At 44.8% G+C, this 25774-nt stretch overlaps 1 protein-coding gene across 6 annotated transcripts in view; it reads left to right on the top strand.

Moving 5' to 3' along the window:
• Positions 1-25774, top strand: part of ANKRD50 (ankyrin repeat domain 50) — a 117534-nt gene that overhangs the window by 77111 nt on the left and 14649 nt on the right. For 5 of the 6 annotated variants that reach the window (XM_029588687.1, XM_029588863.1, XM_029588772.1 and 2 more), the window contains 2 exons: positions 6201-6430; positions 20163-23710. In XM_029588687.1, the coding sequence (XP_029444547.1) occupies positions 6201-6430; positions 20163-23707 (3775 nt within the window). In that variant the 3' untranslated portion in view covers positions 23708-23710. The remainder of the gene's footprint in view (positions 1-6200; positions 6431-20162; positions 23711-25774) is intronic. The other variant, XM_029588949.1, reaches the window with a different exon arrangement.

Here is a 25774-nt window from a genome sequence, read left to right as displayed (position 1 = left end):
GGTATGGGTGCAGTGACTTTGGTGAAAGATAAGTCATGCAGCTGAATTTAGGACAGATTGCAGGGAGAGAGATGGATCACTGGGAGACCTGTGAGGAGCAGGATGTAACAGTGTAAGAGGAGGAGATGAGAGAGAGGAAAGGGTTCTGGTATGGGTGCAGTGACTTTGGTGAAAGATAAGTCGTGCAGCTGAATTTAGGACAGATTGCAGGGAGAGAGATGGATCACTGGGAGACCTGTGAGGAGCAGGATGTAATAGTGTAAGCAGGAGGAGATGAGAGAGTGGAAAGGGTTCTGGTATGGGTGCAGTGACTTTGGTGAAAGATAAGTCATGCAGCTGAATTTAGGACAGATTGCAGGGAGAGAGATGGATCACTGGGAGACCTGTGAGGAGCAGGATGTAATAGTGTAAGCAGGAGGAGATGAGAGAGAGGAAAGGGTTCTGGTATGGGTGCAGTGACTTTGGTGAAAGATAAGTCGTGCAGCTGAATTTAGGACAGATTGCAGGGAGAGAGATGGATCACTGGGAGACCTGTGAGGAGCAGGGTGTAATAGTGTAAGAGGAGGAGATGAGAGAGAGGAAAGGGTTCTGGTATGGGTGTAGTGACTTTGGTGAAAGATAAGTCGTGCTGCTGAATTTAGGACAGATTGCAGGGAGAGAGATGGATCACTGGGAGACCTGTGAGGAGCAGGATGTAATAGTGTAAGGAGGAGGAGATGAGAGAGTGGAAAGGGTTCTGGTATGGGTGCAGTGACTTTGGTGAAAGATAAGTCGTGCAGCTGAATTTAGGACAGATTGCAGGGAGAGAGATGGATCACTGGGAGACCTGTGAGGAGCAGGATGTAATAGTGTAAGCAGGAGGAGATGAGAGAGAGGAAAGGGTTCTGGTATGGGTGCAGTGACTTTGGTGAAAGATAAGTCATGCAGCTGAATTTAGGACAGATTGCAGGGAGAGAGATGGATCACTGGGAGACCTGTGAGGAGCAGGATGTAATAGTGTAAGAGGAGGAGATGAGAGAGAGGAAAGGGTTCTGGTATGGGTGCAGTGACTTTGGTGAAAGATAAGTCGTGCAGCTGAATTTAGGACAGATTGCAGGGAGAGAGATGGATCACTGGGAGACCTGTGAGGAGCAGGGATGTAATAGTGTAAGAGGGAGGAGATGAGAGAGAGGAAAGGGTTCTGGTATGGGTGCAGTGACTTTGGTGAAAGATAAGTCATGCAGCTGAATTTAGGACAGATTGCAGGGAGAGAGATGGATCACTGGGAGACCTGTGAGGAGCAGGGTGTAATAGTGTAAGAGGAGGAGATGAGAGAGTGGAAAGGGTTCTGGTATGGGTGCAGTGACTTTGGTGAAAGATAAGTCATGCAGCTGAATTTAGGACAGATTGCAGGGAGAGAGATGGATCACTGGGAGACCTGTGAGGAGCAGGATGTAATAGTGTAAGCAGGAGGAGATGAGAGAGAGGAAAGGGTTCTGGTATGGGTGCAGTGACTTTGGTGAAAGATAAGTCATGCAGCTGAATTTAGGACAGATTGCAGGGAGAGAGATGGATCATGGGAGACCTGTGAGGAGCAGGATGTAATAGTGTAAGCAGGAGGAGATGAGAGAGAGGAAAGGGTTCTGGTATGGGTGCAGTGACTTTGGTGAAAGATAAGTCATGCAGCTGAATTTAGGACAGATTGCAGGGAGAGAGATGGATCACTGGGAGACCTGTGAGGAGCAGGGTGTAATAGTGTAAGCAGGAGGAGATGAGCGAGTGGAAAGGGTTCTGGTATGGGTGCAGTGACTTTGGTGAAAGATAAGTCGTGCAGCTGAATTTAGGACAGATTGCAGGGAGAGAGATGGATCACTGGGAGACCTGTGAGGAGCAGGATGTAATAGTGTAAGCAGGAGGAGATGAGAGAGAGGAAAGGGTTCTGGTATGGGTGCAGTGACTTTGGTGAAAGATAAGTCGTGCAGCTGAATTTAGGACAGATTGCAGGGAGAGAGATGGATCACTGGGAGACCTGTGAGGAGCAGGGTGTAATAGTGTAAGCAGGAGGAGATGAGCGAGTGGAAAGGGTTCTGGTATGGGTGCAGTGACTTTGGTGAAAGATAAGTCGTGCAGCTGAATTTAGGACAGATTGCAGGGAGAGAGATGGATCACTGGGAGACCTGTGAGGAGCAGGATGTAATAGTGTAAGAGGGAGGAGATGAGAGAGAGGAAAGGGTTCTGGTATGGGTGCAGTGACTTTGGTGAAAGATAAGTCGTGCAGCTGAATTTAGGACAGATTGCAGGGAGAGAGATGGATCACTGGGAGACCTGTGAGGAGCAGGATGTAATAGTGTAAGAGGAGGAGATGAGAGAGAGGAAAGGGTTCTGGTATGGGTGCAGTGACTTTGGTGAAAGACAAGTCGTGCAGCTGAATTTAGGACAGATTGCAGGGAGAGAGATGGATCACTGGGAGACCTGTGAGGAGCAGGATGTAATAGTGTAAGAGGAGGAGATGAGAGAGAGGAAAGGGTTCTGGTATGGGTGCAGTGACTTTGGTGAAAGATAAGTCATGCAGCTGAATTTAGGACAGATTGCAGGGAGAGAGATGGATCACTGGGAGACCTGTGAGGAGCAGGATGTAATAGTGTAAGAGGAGGAGATGAGAGAGAGGAAAGGGTTCTGGTATGGGTGCAGTGACTTTGGTGAAAGATAAGTCATGCAGATGAATTTAGGACAGATTGCAGGGAGAGAGATGGATCACTGGGAGACCTGTGAGGAGCAGGATGTAATAGTGTAAGAGGAGGAGATGAGAGAGAGGAAAGGGTTCTGGTATGGGTGCAGTGACTTTGGTGAAAGATAAGTCATGCAGCTGAATTTAGGACAGATTGCAGGGAGAGAGATGGATCACTGGGAGACCTGTGAGGAGCAGGGTGTAATAGTGTAAGCAGGAGGAGATGAGAGAGAGGAAAGGGTTCTGGTATGGGTGCAGTGACTTTGGTGAAAGATAAGTCATGCAGCTGAATTTAGGACAGATTGCAGGGAGAGAGATGGATCACTGGGAGACCTGGGAGGAGCAGGATGTAATAGTGTAAGCAGGAGGAGATGAGAGAGTGGAAAGGGTTCTGGTATGGGTGCAGTGACTTTGGGGAAAGATAAGTCGTGCAGCTGAATTTAGGACAGATTGCAGGGAGAGAGATGGATCATGGGAGACCTGTGAGGAGCAGGGTGCAATAGTCTAAGCGGGGAGATGAGAGAGAGGAAAGGGTTCTGGTATGGGTGCAGTGACTTTGGTGAAAGATAAGTCATGCAGCTGAATTTAGGACAGATTGCAGGGAGAGAGATGGATCACTGGGAGACCTGTGAGGAGCAGGATGTAATAGTGTAAGCAGGAGGAGATGAGAGAGTGGAAAGGGTTCTGGTATGGGTGCAGTGACTTTGGGGAAAGATAAGTCGTGCAGCTGAATTTAGGACAGATTGCAGGGAGAGAGATGGATCACTGGGAGACCTGTGAGGAGCAGGATGTAATAGTGTAAGAGGAGGAGATGAGAGAGTGGAAAGGGTTCTGGTATGGGTGCAGTGACTTTGGGGAAAGATAAGTCGTGCAGCTGAATTTAGGACAGATTGCAGGGAGAGAGATGGATCACTGGGAGACCTGTGAGGAGCAGGATGTAATAGTGTAAGAGGAGGAGATGAGAGAGAGGAAAGGGTTCTGGTATGGGTGCAGTGACTTTGGTGAAAGATAAGTCGTGCAGCTGAATTTAGGACAGATTGCAGGGAGAGAGATGGATCACTGGGAGACCTGTGAGGAGCAGGATGTAATAGTGTAAGAGGAGGAGATGAGAGAGAGGAAAGGGTTCTGGTATGGGTGCAGTGACTTTGGTGAAAGATAAGTCATGCAGCTGAATTTAGGACAGATTGCAGGGAGAGAGATGGATCACTGGGAGACCTGTGAGGAGCAGGGTGTAATAGTGTAAGCAGGAGGAGATGAGAGAGAGGAAAGGGTCCTGGTATGGGTGCAGTGACTTTGGTGAAAGATAAGTCATGCAGCTGAATTTATCACAGATTGCAGGGAGAGAGATGGATCACTGGGAGACCTGTGAGGAGCAGGGTGTAATAGTGTAAGCAGGAGGAGATGAGAGAGAGGAAAGGGTTCTGGTATGGGTGCAGTGACTTTGGTGAAAGATAAGTCATGCAGCTGAATTTAGGACAGATTGCAGGGAGAGAGATGGATCACTGGGAGACCTGTGAGGAGCAGGGTGTAATAGTGTAAGCAGGAGGAGATGAGAGAGAGGAAAGGGTTCTGGTATGGGTGCAGTGACTTTGGTGAAAGATAAGTCGTGCAGCTGAATTTAGGACAGATTGTAGGGAGAGAGATGGATCACTGGGAGACCTGTGAGGAGCAGGATGTAATAGTGTAAGCAGGAGGAGATGAGAGAGAGGAAAGGGTTCTGGTATGGGTGCAGTGACTTTGGTGAAAGATAAGTCATGCAGCTGAATTTAGGACAGATTGCAGGGAGAGAGATGGATCACTGGGAGACCTGTGAGGAGCAGGATGTAATAGTGTAAGCAGGAGGAGATGAGAGAGTGGAAAGGGTTCTGGTATGGGTGCAGTGACTTTGGTGAAAGATAAGTCATGCAGCTGAATTTAGGACAGATTGCAGGGAGAGAGATGGATCACTGGGAGACCTGTGAGGAGCAGGGTGTAATAGTGTAAGCAGGAGGAGATGAGAGAGTGGAAAGGGTTCTGGTATGGGTGCAGTGACTTTGGTGAAAGATAAGTCATGCAGCTGAATTTAGGACAGATTGCAGGGAGAGAGATGGATCACTGGGAGACCTGTGAGGAGCAGGATGTAATAGTGTAAGAGGAGGAGATGAGAGAGTGGAAAGGGTTCTGGTATGGGTGCAGTGACTTTGGTGAAAGATAAGTCGTGCAGCTGAATTTAGGACAGATTGCAGGGAGAGAGATGGATCACTGGGAGACCTGTGAGGAGCAGGATGTAATAGTGTAAGAGGAGGAGATGAGAGAGTGGAAAGGGTTCTGGTATGGGTGCAGTGACTTTGGTGAAAGATAAGTCATGCAGCTGAATTTAGGACAGATTGCAGGGAGAGAGATGGATCACTGGGAGACCTGTGAGGAGCAGGATGTAATAGTGTAAGAGGGAGGAGATGAGAGAGAGGAAAGGGTTCTGGTATGGGTGCAGTGACTTTGGTGAAAGATAAGTCGTGCAGCTGAATTTAGGACAGATTGCAGGGAGAGAGATGGATCACTGGGAGACCTGTGAGGAGCAGGATGTAATAGTGTAAGAGGAGGAGATGAGAGAGAGGAAAGGGTTCTGGTATGGGTGCAGTGACTTTGGGGAAAGATAAGTCATGCAGCTGAATTTAGGACAGATTGCAGGGAGAGAGATGGATCACTGGGAGACCTGTGAGGAGCAGGGTGTAATAGTGTAAGCAGGAGCAAATGAGCGAGTGGATAAAGTGAGTTCAGAAAGGAAGGGTCTATTGGACACTGCATGAAACAAACTGGTGCAGATTTAAAACAAAATAATTTTTTTTCAGTCGGTACACAAGCTATGGAAATTGTTGCAGCAGATGTGGTTAAGATTAATAGTACAGCTGGATAAAAAACAGGGTTTGGGCAGGTTTTCTGGAAGAGATGTCCATTAACAATCCTTAGGCAAGCAGACGTGGGAATAATCCAAGGGAAGGGATTGTCCATGTACTTCCGGGAGACTCGGATTGAGCACTCTTGTAAATAAGAAGATGCTGAGTTTTGCTGGGCCCTTTCTCTGACCCGGCATTGCACTTCTTATGTTTTTGTATTCTATGTAAGTGTAGAGGGTGTACAAGCCAGTGCTAAAAGCTCATTTTATGAGCCCTAGGATTCATCCAGTTTAAACAGCAAAACCCATTACCTGCTATTAATTAAGTTGACTTAGAAAATAGCCACTGCTATTACTAGCAACAGTAGCATGGAATAGACTTAGTTTTTGGGTACTTGCCAGGTTCTTGTGGCCTGGTTTTGGCCTCTGTTGGAAACAGGATGCTGGGCTTGGTGGACCTTTGGTCTGACCCAGTATGGTAATTTCTTATGTTCTTAGTAAAAAAAAAAATCCGTTTCTTGTTTTCAGGTAGTTTCAGGTATCGGACTGTGTTTTCGTAGACTGTAGGGTATGTCCGTGGCAGAAGTCCCAGGACACTGAGCTGTTGTGTCTTCCTTGCAGGTGTGTTCTCCTCCCGCTCCTGGCCATGAAGGCTCCCTCTCAGAGCCTCTTCCTGCTGGTGGATTCAATCGACGAAGGATGCAACCTGGCAGAGGCTGAGCAGAGGCCCGCAGACTTGTCCGGGACTATAGCGGAGCTCCTAGCGGCTCATTACGACTTCTTTCCCCCCTGGCTGCTCCTCGTCTGTTCTGCCCGCAAGCAGAGCAAAGCCATCACCAAAATGTTTACAGGTACGTGCGGATCCGTGCGGGACGGCGGTGCCAGCTGCGGTTTTTTGGGAGCTTGTGGTCGTGTTGTGCAATGGGATAAGACAGCACCCGAAAACCATGCATAGTTTAACACAAGCCCAGCATGTGGACTGATGTGTACCAAAGAAGTAATAAGTTATGGAGGAAGAGAGGAAAGCTTGCCCGATAGGGATGGGCGTTGGTCACAGTGCTAATAATGTTCTGTTTAGCCCGTCCCATTCCTTGAGCACTGAACAGTTCTGACAAAAAGAACCCGGGCCCTTACCAGAGAGTCCGGCGATCTGATTGATGGACCCAGCCCCCTGCTATTCCTTTTCTCTGCAAATTCAGCCGCCCGCACTATGTTTGTAAAATCTTATTTTAAGTTAGGAAATGAGAACAGAAGGGCAACGTTGAGCCTTAGGCCTTGACCGTGAAAAGGAGCAAAGAAGCACAGTTTATTTTGTGCGTAGACAAGCAGACGATTGCATCGTTACTTATACGAGCTCGTTCGTAGGGAAGAGGGAGTCTCGGGCACTGCTTAACAGCCACACGCCCTTTGGGAACGGTTTTCAAAAGCGTTTACAGGCTTAAGACTGGGTTTTAGACGTGTAAGTGTGCCTTGCCCGTGTAAGTGGCTTTTGAAAGTTGCTACGACGGTCTGTAAACGCTCACCTGAACAGGGGCGCATGTTCCGGTAGGTGCGGCAGGCTTAGGACTGGTGACGAGCGGGCTGGGTCGAGGATAAGTCACGGGGGGGGGGGGGGGATGAAGGCCCGTGGTGCCGTGGACCAGCAGAGGCCGGTTCTGACTCAGCCAGTTCTGGTTTGATTATCGCGTTCTGTCAGAAGATAATGATTCATCCTGACCTTTGCATATTCACTCGTTTCTAACTCTGGGCATCTCGAAGAATTTCATCATTTTAATTTCAAATGCCTTCGGCTCCTGGCTAATTTTGAAGCTCCCTTTAAGTATGCTTTTAAGGAGCAGTGAGAAAGTACTTAGAAAATCTGGCCGGCAGCCAAAATGTTTAGAAACTAACCCCACATTTCTTTCCTTTATAACCTTTATTAAGCGTTTTTTCTTCCTCTCCATATCTTTTTTTTTTTTTTTTTTTTGTATTTAGGTGTTTTTACTCCCTTTTTAAAAAATTTTTCATGCCTTTCCGCTTCTTCCAGCCCCTCTCCTCCTCCTGCTCCCCTTCCTGCTTCTCCTGTGAGCAGCTCCTTTTTCTGCCTGGGCAATATAAAGTGATGACAGCTTCTTCCAGCCCCTCTCCTCCTCCTGCTCCCCTTTCCGCTTCTCCTGTGAGCAGCTCTTTTTCTGCCTGGGCAATATAAAGTGATGACAGCTTCTTCCAGCCTCTCTCCTCCTGCTCCCCTTCCCTCTTCTCCTGTGAGCAGCTCCTTTTTCTGCCTGGGCAATATAAAGCGATAACAGCTTCTTCCAGCCCCTCTCCTCCTGCTCCCCTTCCCACTTGTGAGCAGCTCCTTTTTCTGCCTGGGCAATATAAAGCGATGACAGCTTCTTCCAGTCTCTCTCCTCCTCCTGCTCCCCTTCCCGCTTCTCCTGTGAGCAGCTCCTTTTTCTGCCTGGGCAATATAAAGCGATGACAGCTTCTTCTGGGCCCCGAGCCAGTGGCAGGCACCAAATTTTAGATGTCCCTTTTTTTTTTTTTTCTTCACCACTTCTTTTAGTTACCGCCTACAGCCTGTTTATTAAACTTTTATTTCTAGCTGTAGCAAACTGGAAAATGAGGCTTATATTCTGTGACTGAAAGGGCAATGTAAAATCGCCCATCCCCAGTCTAGCCAACAGTGTACGGTGCATGTACTTTTAGCCAAATTGGTGGGGAGCTGTTCCCAGGAGTGCATTATGGGCAGGCGCTGAAAATAACGCACAAAGAATTTGAAATTGCAGACGTACGCGCTTTATCTTCTGGTAAAATGTTGCTCACGCTGAAAGCAAGTGCAAAAATCCACGGATACTGTGCACCCGCAGCAGTGTTGAAAGGCAAAGTCGATGCATGCTTTCCCCTTAAAATCTGGTGCAAGATCCACGGGTAGAAAGCACCTGCAGACTTTCTTTATTCATAAACCAGAAAATACCAAGCCGGCCCCTTCACGTGCAAAAACAACACATGCGTGCAGACGTAGCATGCACACACACACACACACATACGTGTTTTTATAGCATCATGGCACGTGCGGTTTACTGGGGAGAGCAGGCTGGCGGTTCAGAAGTCCGCGAGCAGGTTGCTATTCTGTAAGAGGCTTACGCGTATTTTCGTTACTTAACTTGATCGGGTATGGGCTAACGGACCTGTGCCATTGAAATCGGACTCTTCTTTTGCCTGCTGTTTGGGTCGGGGGTCTAGGTGAACTGATGGGGGGATTTCAGGGCAAAGTGCCAAATAGCCTAGGGAAACTGGAGGGGGGGGGGGGTATTGGCAAACTGGGGAGTCCACGTGTGAACAACGTGCAGGCGTACTTTAAATAAAAGAGAGACTGCTTCCAGGTTTATTTTTAGCCCCCTAGAATATATTATATACCTGTGTACGCTTCTAAAATAAGTAGAAAAGGCAAGCGTGCTCTGGCATTGGAAATCTGTGCATTTACAGCAAGATAACTGCATACTTTGGGGGCAGAAATGTACAATATTTCATAAATCTGCCACCCGGTTTATGCATAAATCTGTGTCCACTTAACCTGCGCAAATTGTGAGCCGTGCCCAGTTTGAAAGATGGATTCCATGATTGCATTCATAGGTTGGTTTCAGTTTCTTCATGTAATGGATTTATTTTCTGCAGAGCATACGTAAAAGCCGTCTTTAATGTGCCTGCTTATTAAGCAAAGATGCAGCATTTATAAAAGCAAAGTATTGACTAGAAAAAGTACAACATTGTGAATGCTTTTACAACACGTAAGCGCGGCATTAGTTGGGACTCGTTCTGGATGGGTGCATTATTGGCTTCCTCCACCAAATACTCCTGGGGGAATTCTGTGCAAAAAAAATTCTGCACTCATTTTTGGAAGGAAAAATATATTCACCATCTGCCAGTTTGAAAGAGGATTCAAAAACTCAGCAATAGATGGGTATGGACCTTCATTTTCGGTTATTTTATTTTTCCTGGGAATTTCAATGTTATAACCAAAAAAAATCTAGTGGAAAAACTACTTGTCCGCTGATTTTTCTCTTGTGGTTTTTAACAGTCGTTTTTCCGCTGATTTTTTTTGTTTGTTTTTTATAACATTGACATTCCAAAGAAAACTGAAAATGAAGGTCCCTATAGATGGGCTACAGTGGGCTCTGTGACAGACACCCCTCCCCTAAATGTTACCCATACAAAATGCCGTTTCTACATTGGAAAATGAGAATGTTCCAGAAATGGAAACTGAAGTGGTATCAGAAGTGAAAGGAAAAAAAAATCTAATGCACAAACCCCCCCCCCCCCAAAAAAAAAAAGTACTGTCAAAAGATCTCAAAACAGAAAACTCCTTATACTGGGTTACTCTTCTTTATCAAAGACATTAACTTGGGGACATATTTTGAGGATGTGCTACCCTCTGCTCACGATTCCTATCATTTTATTTATTTATTTATAACTTTTTTTTATACCGAAGTTCAGGTAACAGAATTACTTATCACTCCGGTTTACATTATAACAAGTAGAAAACAATGACAACATATGTCTTACAATGAACAAGGGAGTGAACAACTTGGATAATATAACATAACATAACTAGGAACAGTAGCAGAATGCACTATTAGAGCGAGACTAGCACATGGGGGGGGGAGGGGGAAGGAAGGTTGTTCATGGAGGGGGGGAGGAGGGAGAAATTTCTTATTGATGAGTGAAAACATGAGCATAGGTTCTGGACGTCAACAGTATGAAAACAGTCTATGGGAGCTGTGGAAGACTAAGTAAGTTAAGGGAATGCTTAACTTATTTATCATGGGTACCTAGACAGCCAGTTAAACCTTCTTCCTCAGTTTCAGATACCAGATGAATACCAAACATTTATCACAGTAAGGAATAGTTCAACACTCCCTTTGAATAATATGACATCAAGAGTAGCCGTACAGACAGCAGAGTCTGAGTCCTCTGTTATAAGTCTCTGGAAACCCAGTAGTCACAGGAAGGCACCTGCTGCTATAGTGGATACTGGTGAATAGGTGAAAAAATGATGCTTCTGGGAGTCTGGAGGAGGATTCAGGATGAGCTGAGCCAGAAGATCCTTTTTTCCCCCCCAAACAAAAAATCCCTCTAGGCAGGAACAATCACAGATTACTTTGCGTCCAAGTACCAATAAGGAGTGAGAGAGAGAGAGCAAGACAGGAACAGATCCAATAGGAAGTTTAGAAGTATTCAAACAGCAACCAAGAATAACCTGTTAGAAAAAGGAGCAATGCACTCTGCAGAGGCTCTAAGCTAAGCAGTATCACAGGATGGCACAGGATGGCTTTATAATAAACATATAATACACTGTGGAGAGAGAACAGAGGGACACAAGGAATACACATGCCTTCCAGGATTCTCAACTAGAAGAAACGCAATTCTGTTTATTGGTGCGATTAGAGAAGTAAGGTTTCTAAAATTGTTATAATCCATTTGGAGGACCAGTGACCTGGCTAGAAACAGCGTCTCTGTAGTACGGGGAGATTTCCAGAAACCGGGGAAGGTGCTCAGGCACATGGCAAAGACCACAGCTTTATCAGAAGTATTACATGTTCATGGAAAGACAGAGGAAAGGCTGTGCCATATAGAAAACATCAATCTGCAGCTGAAAACCTGCTGTAAAGAAAAAGGTTTTAGATATCTGGTGATACAGAACAATAGAAAGCTATCTGGCAGAGATGGCCTATTTCTTTCGTTCTGTGGCAGAGGTCAGGGGGTAGCAGATGAATGTCAGTCTCCCCACATGACGATTTTGGGGAAAATTTGCAAAATAAATCAGCTTAGCAGCCCACCCTTCAGAAGGATAGAGGAGAAAACCAGGAAGATCAGCAAGACCCGCCCGCAACCAGCACCACTCACCCCCAGTACATCCCGGCTCTCTGCACGGCCTGGACGCCCTCTCTCCTCCCCTGTGGGCTATCCCTAGGCACGCGTGCACACCCTGCAACATCCTTTAAAGGGCCCACCACGGGAACCTGGGCTGTCGGTGCCTCCTGATGATGACATGCGGCTGGGTAGATAAGGCCCAGCTGCGCATCAAAGACTGGACTTAGCAACGGGTCTCCTGCCTTAAGAACATAAGAACATGCCATACTGGGTCAGACCAAGGGTCCATCAAGCCCAGCATCCTGTTTCCAACAGTGGCCAATCCAGGCAATTACCCAAACACCAAGAAGATCCCATGCTACTGATGCAATTAATAGCAGTGGCTATTCTCTAAGTAAACCTGATTAATAGCAGTGGCTGTTCTCTAAGTAAACCTGATTAATAGCAGTGACTATTCTCTAAGTAAACCTGATTAATAGCAGTGGCTGTTCTCTAAGTAAACCTGATTAATAGCAGTGACTATTCTCTAAGTAAACCTGATTAATAGCAGTGGCTGTTCTCTAAGTAAACTTGATTAATAGCAGTGGCTATTCTCTAAGTAAACCTGATTAATAGCAGTGGCTATTCTCTAAGTAAACCTGATTAATAGCAGTGGCTGTTCTCTAATAAACTTGATAATAGCAGTGGCTGTTCTCTAAGTAAACCTGATTAATAGCAGTGGCTGTTCTCCTAAGTAAACTTGATTAATAGCAGTGGCTGTTCCCTAAGTAAACCTGATTAATAGCAGTGGCTGTTCCCTAAGTAACCTGATTAATAGCAGTGGCTGTTCCCTAAGTAAACTTGATTAATAGCAGTGGCTGTTCCCTAAGTAAACCTGATTAATAGCAGTGGCTGTTCCCTAAGTAAACTTGATTAATAGCAGTGGGCTGTTCCCTAAGTAAAACCTGATTAATAGCAGTGGCTGTTCCCTAAGTAAAAACCTGATTAATAGCAGTGGCTGTTCCCTAAGTAAACCTGATTAATAGCAGTGGCTGTTCCCTAAGTAAACACTGATTAATAGCAGTGGCTGTTCCCTAAGTAAACTTGATTAATAGCAGTGGCTGTTCCCTAAGTAAACCTGATTAATAGCAGTGGCTGTTCCCTAAGTAAACTTGATTAATAGCAGTGGCTGTTCCCTAAGTAAACCTGATTAATAGCAGTGGCTGTTCCCTAAGTAAACCTGATTAATAGCAGTGGCTGTTCCCTAAGTAAACCTGATTAATAGCAGTGGCTGTTCTCTAAGTAAGCTTGATTAATAGCAGTGGCTGTTCCCTAAGTAAACTTGATTAATAGCAGTGGCTGTTCCCTAAGTAAACTTGATTAATAGCAGTGGCTGTTCTCTAAGTAAACCTGATTAATAGCAGTGGCTGTTCTCTAAGTAAACCTGATTAATAGCAGTGGCTGTTCCCTAAGTAAACCTGATTAATAGCAGTGGCTGTTCCCTAAGTAAACCTGATTAATAGAAGTGGCTGTTCCCTAAGTAAACCTGATTAATAGCAGTGGCTGTTCTCTAAGTAAACCTGATTAATAGCAGTGGCTGTTCCCTAAGTAAACCTGATTAATAGCAGTGGCTGTTCTCTAAGTAAACCTGATTAATAGCAGTGGCTGTTCTCTAAGTAAACCTGATTAATAGCAGTGGCTGTTCTCTAAGTAAACTTGATTAATAGCAGTGGCTGTTCCCTAAGTAAACCTGATTAATAGCAGTGGCTGTTCTCTAAGTAAACTTGATTAATAGCAGTGGCTGTTCCCTAAGTAAACCTGATTAATAGCAGTGGCTGTTCCCTAAGTAAACCTGATTAATAGCAGTGGCTGTTCCCTAAGTAAACCTGATTAATAGCAGTGGCTGTTCCCTAAGTAAACTTGATTAATAGCAGTGGCTGTTCTCTAAGTAAACCTGATTAATAGCAGTGGCTATTCTCTAAGTAAACCTGATTAATAGCAGTGGCTATTCTCTAAGTAAACCTGATTAATAGCAGTGGCTGTTCCCTAAGTAAACCTGATTAATAGCAGTGGCTGTTCTCTAAGTAAACCTGATTAATAGCAGTGGCTGTTCCCTAAGTAAACCTGATTAATAGCAGTGGCTGTTCCCTAAGTAAACCTGATTAATAGCAGTGGCTATTCCCTAAGTATAATTGATTAATAGCAGTGGCTGTTCTCTAAGTAAACCTGATTAATAGCAGTGGCTGTTCCCTAAGTAAACCTGATTAATAGCAGTGGCTATTCCCTAAGTATAATTGATTAATAGCAGTGGCTGTTCTCTAAGTAAACTTGATTAATAGCAGTGGCTGTTCTCTAAGTAAACCTGATTAATAGCAGTGGCTATTCCCTAAGTATAATTGATTAATAGCAGTGGCTGTTCTCTAAGTAAACCTGATTAATAGCAGTGGCTATTCCCTAAGTATAATTGATTAATAGCAGTGGCTATTCCCTAAGTATAATTGATTAATAGCAGTGGCTATTCTCTAAGTAAACTTGATTAATAGCAGTGGCTGTTCTCTAAGTAAACCTGATTAATAGCAGTGGCTGTTCTCTAAGTATAATTGATTAATAGCAGTGGCTGTTCCCTAAGTAAACCTGATTAATAGCAGTGGCTGTTCTCTAAGTATAATTGATTAATAGCAGTGGCTATTCCCTAAGTATAATTGATTAATAGCAGTGGCTATTCCCTAAGTATAATTGATTAATAGCAGTGGCTATTCTCTAAGTAAACTTGATTAATAGCAGTGGCTGTTTTCTAAAGGGAAAAATCCCCGTTATGTGCACAAGAGCCAGGGCCTCTTGCGATGGGTGGGGCGGAGCTGGAGGCCGCCGGTACAGCATCCATTTGCTGCTGTGCCAGGGGATCGTGTGCTGGCAGCCTGCCGGCACGCACGACTCACGCCAGCTCAGGAGCTGGCGTAAGTTTGAAAACAAGAAAAAAAACAAAAAGGTAGGGCCTTAAAAGGGGTCGGGGAGGAGAGGGGGAAGAGTTAGGGAGGGTAGGTAGGAGGGTAGGAAAGTTCCCTCCCTCCTTAATTGGAGCAGACTGGTAAGGAATTGGGGGAGGCCCGATTCTGCGCATAAATTGCTATTTTTAAACCCCCTCCCCCTTCTACGTGCTCTGTGATTTTGATCTCTCTCTAGATGTGTCAGAGTGGGTCTAAAGTTATCCAGGAACGTGATAAAATAGATCCAAACCAATCCGGTTTGAATCTCTCCATTCCTCTAGGAAGGATTTGTACCCTGCAAATCCACTCCTAGCGGGAGTAATCAGGTAAATGAGAATAAAGGGTGAAATATAACAGATAACAAAACTTTAACCGAGTAAATTATCAGACTGATTTGCTAGTCCCAGGGGACTGCAATGGAGAAATGCCTAATTTTTGGATCTCCCCCTTCCAGTCTCTGCGCAGATACAGAAATGTTCCTCCTTGGAGTACGAGATGTTGGGTATTCCCTTGTCTGGAGAATTCAGTTCAGAAGGAAACGATGTCATCCTAGCCTCCAAACGTTTTCTCTGACTAGAAATCCCCGGGCATTTTACAGGTCAGCAGCTCTCCCTGGCCTGTCTGAGAGCTCTGCTTCCTGCTTAAGTATTCTTCCAGCTTTTCACAGAGGGTTTATTGGCATCATCAAGTCATAATTATAACTTTCCATATTCTTTGCAAAATGGTTCTTACGTTTTGTTGCTACTCAGGAGGTCATTTCAGCTTTTTAGCTGGTGGGTCTGCAGAAATTGTACTCTTTCACCAATGATTTCACGAAGAGTGGCATTTTCAGTTTAAGAATCAACTGGTGAGTTTTGAAATGCTGTAAAAAAAACCCCAAAAAACAGCTACCGGTAGCTATTAGGGATATGCATCCATTTTCTAATGAAATAAAAATGCAACAGAGATCTTTTGTTAGAAAACGAGTGAAAAGCCTCTCGAAATTTAGGCTTCTGTCTTTCTCTTTCAGACATTAAAAAAAAAAAAAAAATCCAGCACCCAAAATTTTAAGAATTGTCTCCCACCCCCCTTTCTCCCAGGTCATCTCTGACCCCTTCTTTGGGGCTCTGTGAAGTCAAACTGGAGTAGGAAGCAATCTCTGTTTTCAAAATAACCCCCCCAGCAGCCCGGAGGTCGGCGCCGTTTGGAAAACAGGGACCAGGGCAGGAGCAGTGAGGGATTCGCTGCTGCTCCATTCTGACTTCACAGAACCCCCTTAGGGAGGAACAGGAGAGGTCTGGCAAGGGTTAACTTTTTGATTTTGGCAGCACCGGGGTTTTATTAATTTCCAAAAGGAAACCGAAAAATAAAATTGAGGGTTGTTTTTTTATTTCATTTCACTCTGCAAAGTTGGAATAGAACGGGGTCAATCCCGAATTGTTGTTTCCCCGCCATATAACAAAATTAGTGCTGACCTCAGGGCCAGCAGGCACCATTTTCCAAATCAGACCCAGCAGGGCAGGAGCGACGGGGGATGACGCCCGCCCCGTCCCATTTTGTGGCGGAGAGGGTGGGGATACGGGGAAAGGCTTGGAGGGTGACGTTTCTTAAATTTTGACGGCGGTGGGGGTTTTGGTGGGAGGCGGGGTAACCTAGCCCTGTCTCTAAATTTTTCTTGGCAGCGGCTTTCATGTTTGGCATTGGTGCTTATTTCAGGTTAATCTCACGAACCAGACTGGAAACACCAAGCGAAAGAAAGAGAACATTTTTTTCCGTGCTCGCCTCTAGCAGCTATAGCTGTGTTCTCATCTACTTAGAGCTTGGATGTCAAATAAGGAAAACCACCAAGCTGAGCTGGTTGGACAGTAATATTGTGTAGGCAGCTGCCAGCTGGGATATATTCTTAATACAGTGAGCAGTGTACACAGGAGCAACCGTACAGACTGGGTAGGCCGATTGCTCCCGGTCTGTCGTCACCTCCCGTGATACTTTGACCTGTCTAATATCTCAAGTGGAGAATTCCCGGGGTAGGAGTTAGGGCGGGGAATGCCGCGACGTGTATAGATTTCCATTATCCGAACTACATGCTTGAAGCTGACCTTTTCAAAAGTTGCGTGCATAAAAATCGGCGTATACTCGTGCAGATGCTATTTTAGAAACCTACGGCATACACGTGCAAGTAAGAGTGCACAAGTAGATGTCCGTGTGCAAAAAAAAAAAAAAAGGGTCGCTCCAGGGACGTTCTTAGCCTTCTACGGCCACGTCCAAAAGCAAAGCTCGATCGAGCAGCAGCAGCGTAAAAATACGTGGGTATAGTAGTTGGGCACCACTTATCTTGATAAGTTCCAATTTATCCGGCTAAACCAGATAGCTAGATAAGTCTGAAAAGTGCTGCTTATCCAGCTAAGTGGCACTATTTTAAGACGTATCCGGCTAGCTCACTGAGGCAGCTAAGCAGTGCTTTTAAGACTTATCCAGATAAGTGCAGTATATGTATCCTTGCGTTTTTTTTTACATGTGCATGCAGGTTGCAGGGTACATTTGTGCACGTTTCTAGCCTGCACTTACCATACACGTGCAGGTTATACAACGCAGGCTTACGTTTCCTCACGCCCACTCACGTGTGCGTGTGCAGCTGTTTTAAAGGGAAAAAACCGCTGCACATGGTTGCAGGTCTGTTTTCTCTCGGCAGTTCTCAAAGGGCGAGTGCTTGTGGACTTTGCAAGTAACGATATTGTTTGGAAAATCAACCCTTTTTACTACGTTTCCTGTGCTTGATACAGAAGTGCGGGAAAACTGTTCCTACAATATGAATTGCCCAGTTATTAGTAGAAATCACGTGCAACAACCCGTGGTAGGCGATACCTTTTTATTGGACCAACTCAACCCGCTTGCAGGGCTAAGTTTCTTTCATCAAATCAGTGCCTGACAGCTTTTCATGATAAAAGTTCACTCTAACAGGGTTACACTGCACATGATTGTGCTTGTACCCTTACAGACGAATTTTCAATGTGGCATACTGTCATAGCAATTTTCAAAAGCCATTTACTCACGTTAAGTGCACGTAATACAGGCACAACCTATGGACAGCTCAGTAGCACATATTGTAGCAATTTTCAAAAGCCACTTAAGACAGGTAACGTGCATTAGCAAATGTAAAATCCAGTGTTAAGCATGTAAATACTTTTGAAAATCAAGGCCTGAACTGCTCACGTGACTTGCGAGATTTTTTGCAGTGACCCAAAAGATCTCACGGCGTCACTAGCTGTATTTGAATCCAGCAGGTCTCTGACAAGCGACCAGACAACGTATTAAATCAGGCAGATCCCGTTGGAGCTTCTCCTGGATGGGAGATGGCATCTCTCTATGGTGAAGCAAGGTTGTAAGACTTGGATTGTCTATGCCTTGCTGAGCCTCGGACATTGACGGGAAAGGCCCCAGGTACTAGTAGGCTTTCTTAAGATTTTAGTGCTCAAGTGCCTCGAAAGCCTTGCACTGTAGAACCAGGGTTTTCTTGGATACTGGATGACATAGTGGGGTCTTCTACAAGTATACAAAATGTTCTCTCGTTTGGACTATGGCTAATAAAATATTGCAGTAAAGTCTGTGCGTGGTAATGTGCTATGTAAATACTTTTAGACTTCACAAATAACTGAAATGTCAAGGTTTTTTTTTCACGGGAATACTATAAGGTTGATTTCCCAGTCTGTACATATTGGAGTACAGTTTCAAAGGGCTTTACATGTAAAGATAGCAGAGATTCACTAAGTGACGTGTATTCCTGTCTCTGCTATTTTATGAACGCTGACAGTACGTACGTGTTTTTCATTACCCGTATATATTTTATTGGGGCAAAAAAGGGGCAGGCTCGTAGGGTTCAAAAGTGCACACGGTACTTGCTGTTTTGTAAGAGCTACACGCATGTTTATATTACCAAACTTATTCGTGCACTTTTACATCTGCTAACTGACTCACGCAAGTGAAATCGCACCTGTGGCAGATTTTGGGTAGGAGGTGGGGGTGAACTGGTGGGGGAGATGGTGCTAGAGGGTTTAGGGGAACGGGCAGCAGTATCAGACTGATTTCAAATACGTGTGCAGTAAAATACTGTCAGGCCGATTCAGTAAAAACGCGGGAGAGCGAACGAACGCCCACTTTCCCAGCGCGCGCGATTCAGTATGTAATTAGGTGGTGCGGTAGAAACGGGCAAAAAGGAGGCGCTAGGGACACTAGCGCATCCTAGCGCCTCCTTTTGACCCGGAGCGGCGGCTGTCAGCGGGTTTGACAGCCGACGCTCAATTTTGCCGGCGTCTGTTCTCGAGCCCGCTGACAGCCACGGGCTCGGAAACTGGATGCTGGCAAAATTGAGCATCCGGTTTTCAATCTGCGAGCCGCCGGCCTATTTTTTTTTTAATTTTTTTACTTTTTTTACTCTTCGGGACCTCCGACTTAATATCGCCATAATATTAAGTCGGAGGGTGCACAGAAAAGCAGTTTTTACTGCTTTTCTGTGCACTTTCCCGGTGCCGGCAGAAACTAGCGCCTACCTTTTGGGTCGGCGCTAATTTCTTAAGTAAAATGTGCGGCTTGGCTGCACATTTTACTTACTGTATCGCACGGGCATACCCAATAGGGCCATCAACATGCATTTGCATGTTGAGGGCGCTAATAGGTGCCGCGGGTTGGACGCGCCTTTTCCGCCCCTTACTGAATAAGGGGTAAGGGAAAACGCGCGTCCAAGGGCAGGTTAACAGTGCACTCCGTCGGAGGGCACTGTACTGTATCGGCCTGTGTGTGTGCTTATTTTCAAAACAGTATATTTGTATACTTTATAAAATACCTGTCTCTGCATATATTTTTTACCTGCCTAAAATGTACACGCGTAAGTTTATATATTAGGTAGGTAAAGAAAATATACGTTTCCTTGCATTGGAAATATTTGCATGAACTGAAACATGCGCACATGCTTTCATAGCAGAAATACACAGAATTTTATTAACACTGCGGCTTCCACCACACAGTTTATAAAATAGTAGTATTCATCTTCGCATGTAACTGCTATACTTCAGATAGGTTTGAAAGTTAGACATCGCATTTTTCATTTTAAGAACATCAGTTTAAGAGCTTTTGATTAAATTTGTCATGAATGTAATTTTATGTAAAAATATATGATTTAGTAATAACTTAGGCTTAGTCAATGGAGATTTAACTGGTGCTAAAATAAAAATCTTGGTTGAAACCTGTATTTCATTGGATAGTCTGGTATTCTACTTAAGGTGTTTCGTACTTTGCAAAATGCTGAATATCATGGAAAGCAAATGGCAAGTAGTGCCAGTTCTGACTCTGAGGCTCGATCGTGCATGGAAGTGTTTATTCTCTAAGAATTATCTTTTATTAATCTGTCTTTAATGCTGCATGTTGTGTGCATATACTGTATAGACTACTGATGGTTTCGGATTTCTAAGTATAGTACCCATGTTGGTCCGATTGAAGATCTAGAAAGAAAGAAAGAAAACAGGTTGAATGGGAGATTTTATACTGAACTAACACATCAAAGTCACAGCTCATCTTTGAATTTCATCAGATACACAGGATGTTTCACAGCATGGAAGTAACATTTATGAGTTTGGCCTATGAGTTCACTTCCTTTCCATCTTTCTGCCAACTCTGGTATATGATCAAATTTCAAGATGAGAGTAAATGACAAAAACAGTGGCTTCAATGTAGTTAACATATTTTTACAATTCTTTTAACAATTGTTTTTCTCCTTTTTCTTTCCCTGCAGGTTTTCGAAAAATAAGTCTAGATGATCTCCGAAAGGCTTATATTGTGAAAGATGTCCAACAGTATATTCTTCATCGTTTGGACCAAGAGGAAGCACTGAGGCAGCACCTCACAAAGGAAACAGCAGAAATGTTAAATCAGCTTCACATCAAAAGTAGTGGATGTTTTCTCTACCTAGAACGGGTCTTAGATGGAGTTGTGGAAAACTTTATCATGCTTAGAGAAATTCGCGATATCCCTGGAACATTAAATGGACTCTATCTATGGCTTTGTCAGCGACTTTTTGTGAGGAAACAGTTTGCCAAGATCCAGCCAATTCTGAATGTAATTCTGGCAGCCTGCAGACCGTTGACGACAATGGAGCTGTACCATGCAGTGTGGACCAAAAACATGACGTTGACTATGGAGGATTTTCAACGAAAACTAGATGTGCTTTCCAAACTTCTTGTTGATGGACTAGAGAATACTAAAATGCTGTTTCATTACAGTTTTGCAGAATGGTTGCTTGATGTTAAACATTGCACTCAGAAATATTTATGTAATGCTGCAGAAGGACATAGAATGCTAGCTATGAGTTCCACTTGTCGAGCAAAAGAGCTAACTCCATTAGAAGTTCAAGAATTTGCATTGCATCTGATTAATTCAAACTTGCAGTTGGAGACTTCTGAGTTAGCCCTGTGGATGATATGGAATGGCACGGTTCTGAAAGACTCTCTATCTACGTCAGTTCCTAAAGACCAAGAAGTATTGCAATTGCTAGTAAAAGGTGGTGCTCACGTCAACAGTGAAGATGATCGCACATCTTGTATTGTACGTCAGGCCCTGGAAAGAGAGGACTCCATTCGGACCCTGTTAGATAATGGAGCTTCTGTAAATCAAAGTGATTCAAATGGAAGAACTTTGTTGGCTAATGCTGCATACAGTGGCAACCTTGATGTACTTAATTTGCTTATTTCTAGGGGATCAGATTTGGAGATTGAAGATGCTCATGGACAGACGTCTCTTACTTTAGCTGCTCGCCAAGGACATACAAAGGTCGTTAACTGTTTAATTGGTTGTGGGGCTAATATAAACCATACAGACCATGATGGTTGGACAGCACTGCGATCTGCAGCATGGGGTGGACACACTGAAGTGGTCTCTGCACTTCTGTATGCTGGTGCCAAAGTGGATTGTGCAGATGCTGATAGTCGAACAGCATTAAGAGCAGCAGCATGGGGGGGGCATGAAGATATCGTATTAAATCTACTTCAACATGGTGCCGAGGTCAACAAAGCTGATAATGAAGGTAGGACTGCTCTAATTGCAGCAGCATATATGGGTCACAAGGAGATTGTAGAGCATCTGCTGGACCATGGTGCAGAAGTAAATCATGAGGATGTAGATGGAAGAACGGCTTTGTCTGTTGCAGCCCTTTGTGTACCTGCTAGCAAAGGGCATGCCTCAGTAGTTAGTCTTTTAATTGACCGTTGTGCTGAAGTCGATCACTGTGACAAAGACGGTATGACCCCATTGCTTGTTGCGGCATATGAAGGACATGTAGATGTTGTTGATTTGCTTTTGGAAGGAGGAGCTGATGTAGATCACACAGACAACAATGGTCGTACGCCCCTTCTAGCTGCTGCTTCCATGGGTCATGCTTCAGTTGTAAACACGCTTTTATTTTGGGGTGCAGCAGTAGATAGTATTGACAGTGAAGGCAGAACCGTCCTTTGTATAGCATCGGCTCAAGGCAATGTTGAAGTGGTGCGCACTCTGCTGGACAGAGGATTGGATGAAAACCACAGAGATGATGCAGGATGGACTCCTTTGCACATGGCAGCTTTCGAAGGGCACAGATTAATATGCGATGCACTTATTGAACAAGGTGCTCGAACAAATGAAACTGATAATGATGGACGGATACCCTTAATATTAGCTGCACAAGAAGGCCACTATGATTGTGTGCAAATATTATTGGAAAACAAGTCTGTCGTTGATCAGAAAGGTTATGACGGAAGAAATGCATTACGCGTTGCAGCTTTAGAAGGACATAGAGACATAGTTGAATTGCTTTTCAGCCATGGAGCAGATGTCAATTACAAGGATGCTGATGGCCGTCCAACACTTTACATCTTGGCACTAGAAAATCAGCTTGGTATGGCTGAGTACTTTTTAGAAAACAGTGCAAATGTAGAAGCAAGTGATGCTGAGGGAAGGACAGCACTTCATGTCTCCTGCTGGCAGGGACATTTGGAAATGGTGCAGGTTCTCCTAACATATCATGCTAATATTAATGCCTCGGACAATGAAAAGCGGTCTGCGTTGCAGTCTGCTGCATGGCAGGGTCATGGAAAAGTGGTTCAGCTTTTAATTGAGCATGGAGCCCTAGTTGATCATACGTGCAATCAAGGAGCCACTGCACTCTGCATTGCAGCCCAGGAAGGACACATTGATGTTGTACAGCTGTTACTGGAACATGGTGGTGACCCAAATCATGCAGATCAATTTGGACGCACGGCTATGCGTGTTGCAGCAAAAAACGGGCATTCCCAAATCATTAAATTACTAGAGAAATATGGGGCAGCTATTCTAAATGGCTTGACGCCGTCTCCTGTCCACACAATGGAGCAAAAAGCCTTACAACCATCCTCAACAAAAATGCAATCATTAACAACCAAATCTAATAGTTCATCCAGCACTGGAGGAGGAGATGTGCAGCCTGCTCTGCGTGGTTTGCCTAATGGACCTGCTCATGCCTTCAGCTCGCCTTCAGAATCGCCAGATTCTACAGTTGACCGCCATAAGTCAAATAATTCCCTGAAAAGTTCAAAAAACTCTTCTCTTCGTACGACATCATCTACAGCAACTGCTCAGACTGTGCCTATTGATAGCTTTCATAGTTTATCTTTTACAGAGCAAATACAGCAGCACTCGTTACCACGCAGCAGAAGCAGACAGTCTATGGTTTCTCCTTCTTCCACAACAAAATCCATAGGGCAGAATCATAATTCACCAACTAGTGAGTTTGAATGGAGCCAGGTAAAGCCCAGCCTGAAATCAACTAAAACCAATAAAGGAGGCAAGCCAGAGAATCCAAGCAAATCTGGTTCTTCTGGAAAGAAAAACAAACAGAACTGCCTTTCACAGCCTAAGCTGCTGGAGTACGAAATGACTCAGTTTGACAAACGAGTGCCAGTTGCCAAATCTGGGACCAACGTGAGTGTGCCACTCAAGCCCGTGCCGGCAGATTCCCACTGCAAAATCTTGGTCCCGCCACCCCAACAGGAGATCGGTCGATCTCAAGCGCAGTTCATAATTCAGCAGCAGAGCGCGGAACAGAAGAAAAGGAATGGGATTATGACCAACCCAAACTATCACCTTCAAGGGAATCAGGTTTTCCTCGGAAGAGTCTCTGTCCCGCGGGCAGTTCAGGACAGGGGACACCAAGACCTCTTGGATGGCTATCCTACCGCAGAGACTGAGCTGAGCCTTAAGCAAGCCCTGAAGCTGCAACTCGAGGCGACAGATCCAAGCTTCAACTACAAAAAGGAAACACCACTTTAAAAAGTAAGCAGCGTAAAGTAGAAATGATAAAGCCATGGTAAAGACTGAGAAGAGAAATTTGGGGGCGTTTTCAAAAGGATTTACACTAGGTTTTACACATGAAAATACACTGTACACCTGTAAGTGGCCTTTTGAAAATTGCTGCAACATAAGCCATTGAATTGTCAATAGATTTTATATGGAGTAATTTTCAAAAGGATTTGCACGTGTAAATGTAATTACTATTGGACATTTACCTGCGTAAAGTGCACTTATGCAGGTAAATCCTATGGACAATTCAATCGCATATATTGTAGCAGTTTTCAAAAGCCCATTTTCATGGGTAAAGTGCATTTGTAAAACTCATTTTTAAGTGTGTAAAATGCTTTTGGAAATCAGGCCCTGTGCATGTAAACGGGCTTTTGAAAATTGCTGCGATAGTATGTTACATTTACACGTGGAACGCCTTTGAAAATTAGCTCTGTTGGTTTTAAAATGTATTTCTTTCTAAGAGGATTTAGAGAAAATTATACAAGGTAAATAACATTCTTCTTGGACTAACAATACATTTCTTGACTAGTGTTCGGACGCTAATACGCTCTTCTTCAAGTCCGAATTGTGAGCAAAAGATGCCGTTTTGCCAGGAAATATTTAGCGTGGTTGCATCACAATGAAAACGCAGGGTTTTGAAGTGAAAGTGGAACGGACAAAGGACAATGTGCTGGGAAACGAAGGTCCTTTATTATGAACCATAAAATGATGTTGCCCCTCACCTTCTGATCACCCGTGAAATCTCCCTCACCCCTTTCCCTTCCCCCTATCCTTGTAGTGCCTTTTATGACTCACTTATGCCGGCTGGTTTACATTTCCTGGTACTGCCCTATCTTGCTCCTTTGGATTCTGACCTGAGGAAGAGAGTTATTTGCTCTCAGAAGTTCGTCAACAAATGTTTTAAGTCACTTCAATAAAACGCTATCACTTTTTTTTTTTGTTTCGCTTTATTTCTGTGCAGTCAAGTGAAGAAACTCGACTGCCAAAATAATGTATCCAGGATTCAGAGAATCATTTAGACCTTTTTCCCTTTAAATAGTTTCTCTGAATATATTCATGTCTCTTAGAAGCCAATCCATTCTATTTATTAAATTGATACGCAGTTCTCAAAAATCACAGCTAACGGGTCAGTTTTAAAAGGGCCGGGCAGGCGACCATTATGTGCAGGGTTCCCAGCGCGCGCGCGCACATGGTCACGCTGGCTTTATAACATGCGCGCGGCGACGCGTACGCGTTATAAAATTGGCTACCCACGCGCATGTGCGCTTGAGTGCTGATTGGTGAACAGAAGGGGGGGGGGGTTTTTTACACATGCGCGTGCCCACGCAATCGTCCCTTTCTCCAGTTCCCTGACCGCCTAACTACCCTTCCTCCCTGACCCCTAACCCCCACCTTACTAATCTAATTTTTTTGGTTTTACTTCCTCTCCAGCGCTGAAGTAAGCAGCACGCGCCGGCGGGCGGCCGGCTCCCCGTCCCGCCCCTTTTTAGAAACCGGGCACTCCCACGCGTGCCGGGGAGATACGCGTGTATCCGGGCTGCTCTGGAAATGCGCTCGGCGCACGCGCGGCCCGGCCACGTGCATATCTCCCGTGATTTGCGCGCGCCGGGCTTTTAAAATCGGCCCCTAAGTGGTTTACAATAAAAATCCGTGCACATCAGCCTGCAAGACAGTGTGCGGTTATGACCTAATATGTCGAGCCGTAATTTATCAAGCGTAAATGCAAAGTGAAAGGGCTGCAAGTGCACGCGAGCTGGATCGGGTAAATTAGCCTGGAGCTAAGGCGGCGCAACCCAGCTGATTTACCTGTAGACACAGTGAAAAGGTGCCCGCGCTGACCTCTGCAGACACATTGACACCAAAGCTTGCATTTCTGTAAGTGTGCGCTTTACCACCTTCCGTTTTTCCGTGTAGTAAACCTCGAATGCGCGTGCGATACACGCCGCGTTAACAACGTTAATGGCTGAGCTGGCCCCCTTAGTGCCGTATTGCGATGGGGCAATGCCGCGTCCATTCCAGCCACAATAGGACTTATGA

Source organism: Rhinatrema bivittatum, chromosome 1 (assembly GCF_901001135.1).
Source record: "Rhinatrema bivittatum chromosome 1, aRhiBiv1.1, whole genome shotgun sequence".
Lineage (NCBI taxonomy): Eukaryota > Metazoa > Chordata > Amphibia > Gymnophiona > Rhinatrematidae > Rhinatrema > Rhinatrema bivittatum.
This window is presented reverse-complemented; position numbering and strand designations above follow the sequence as displayed.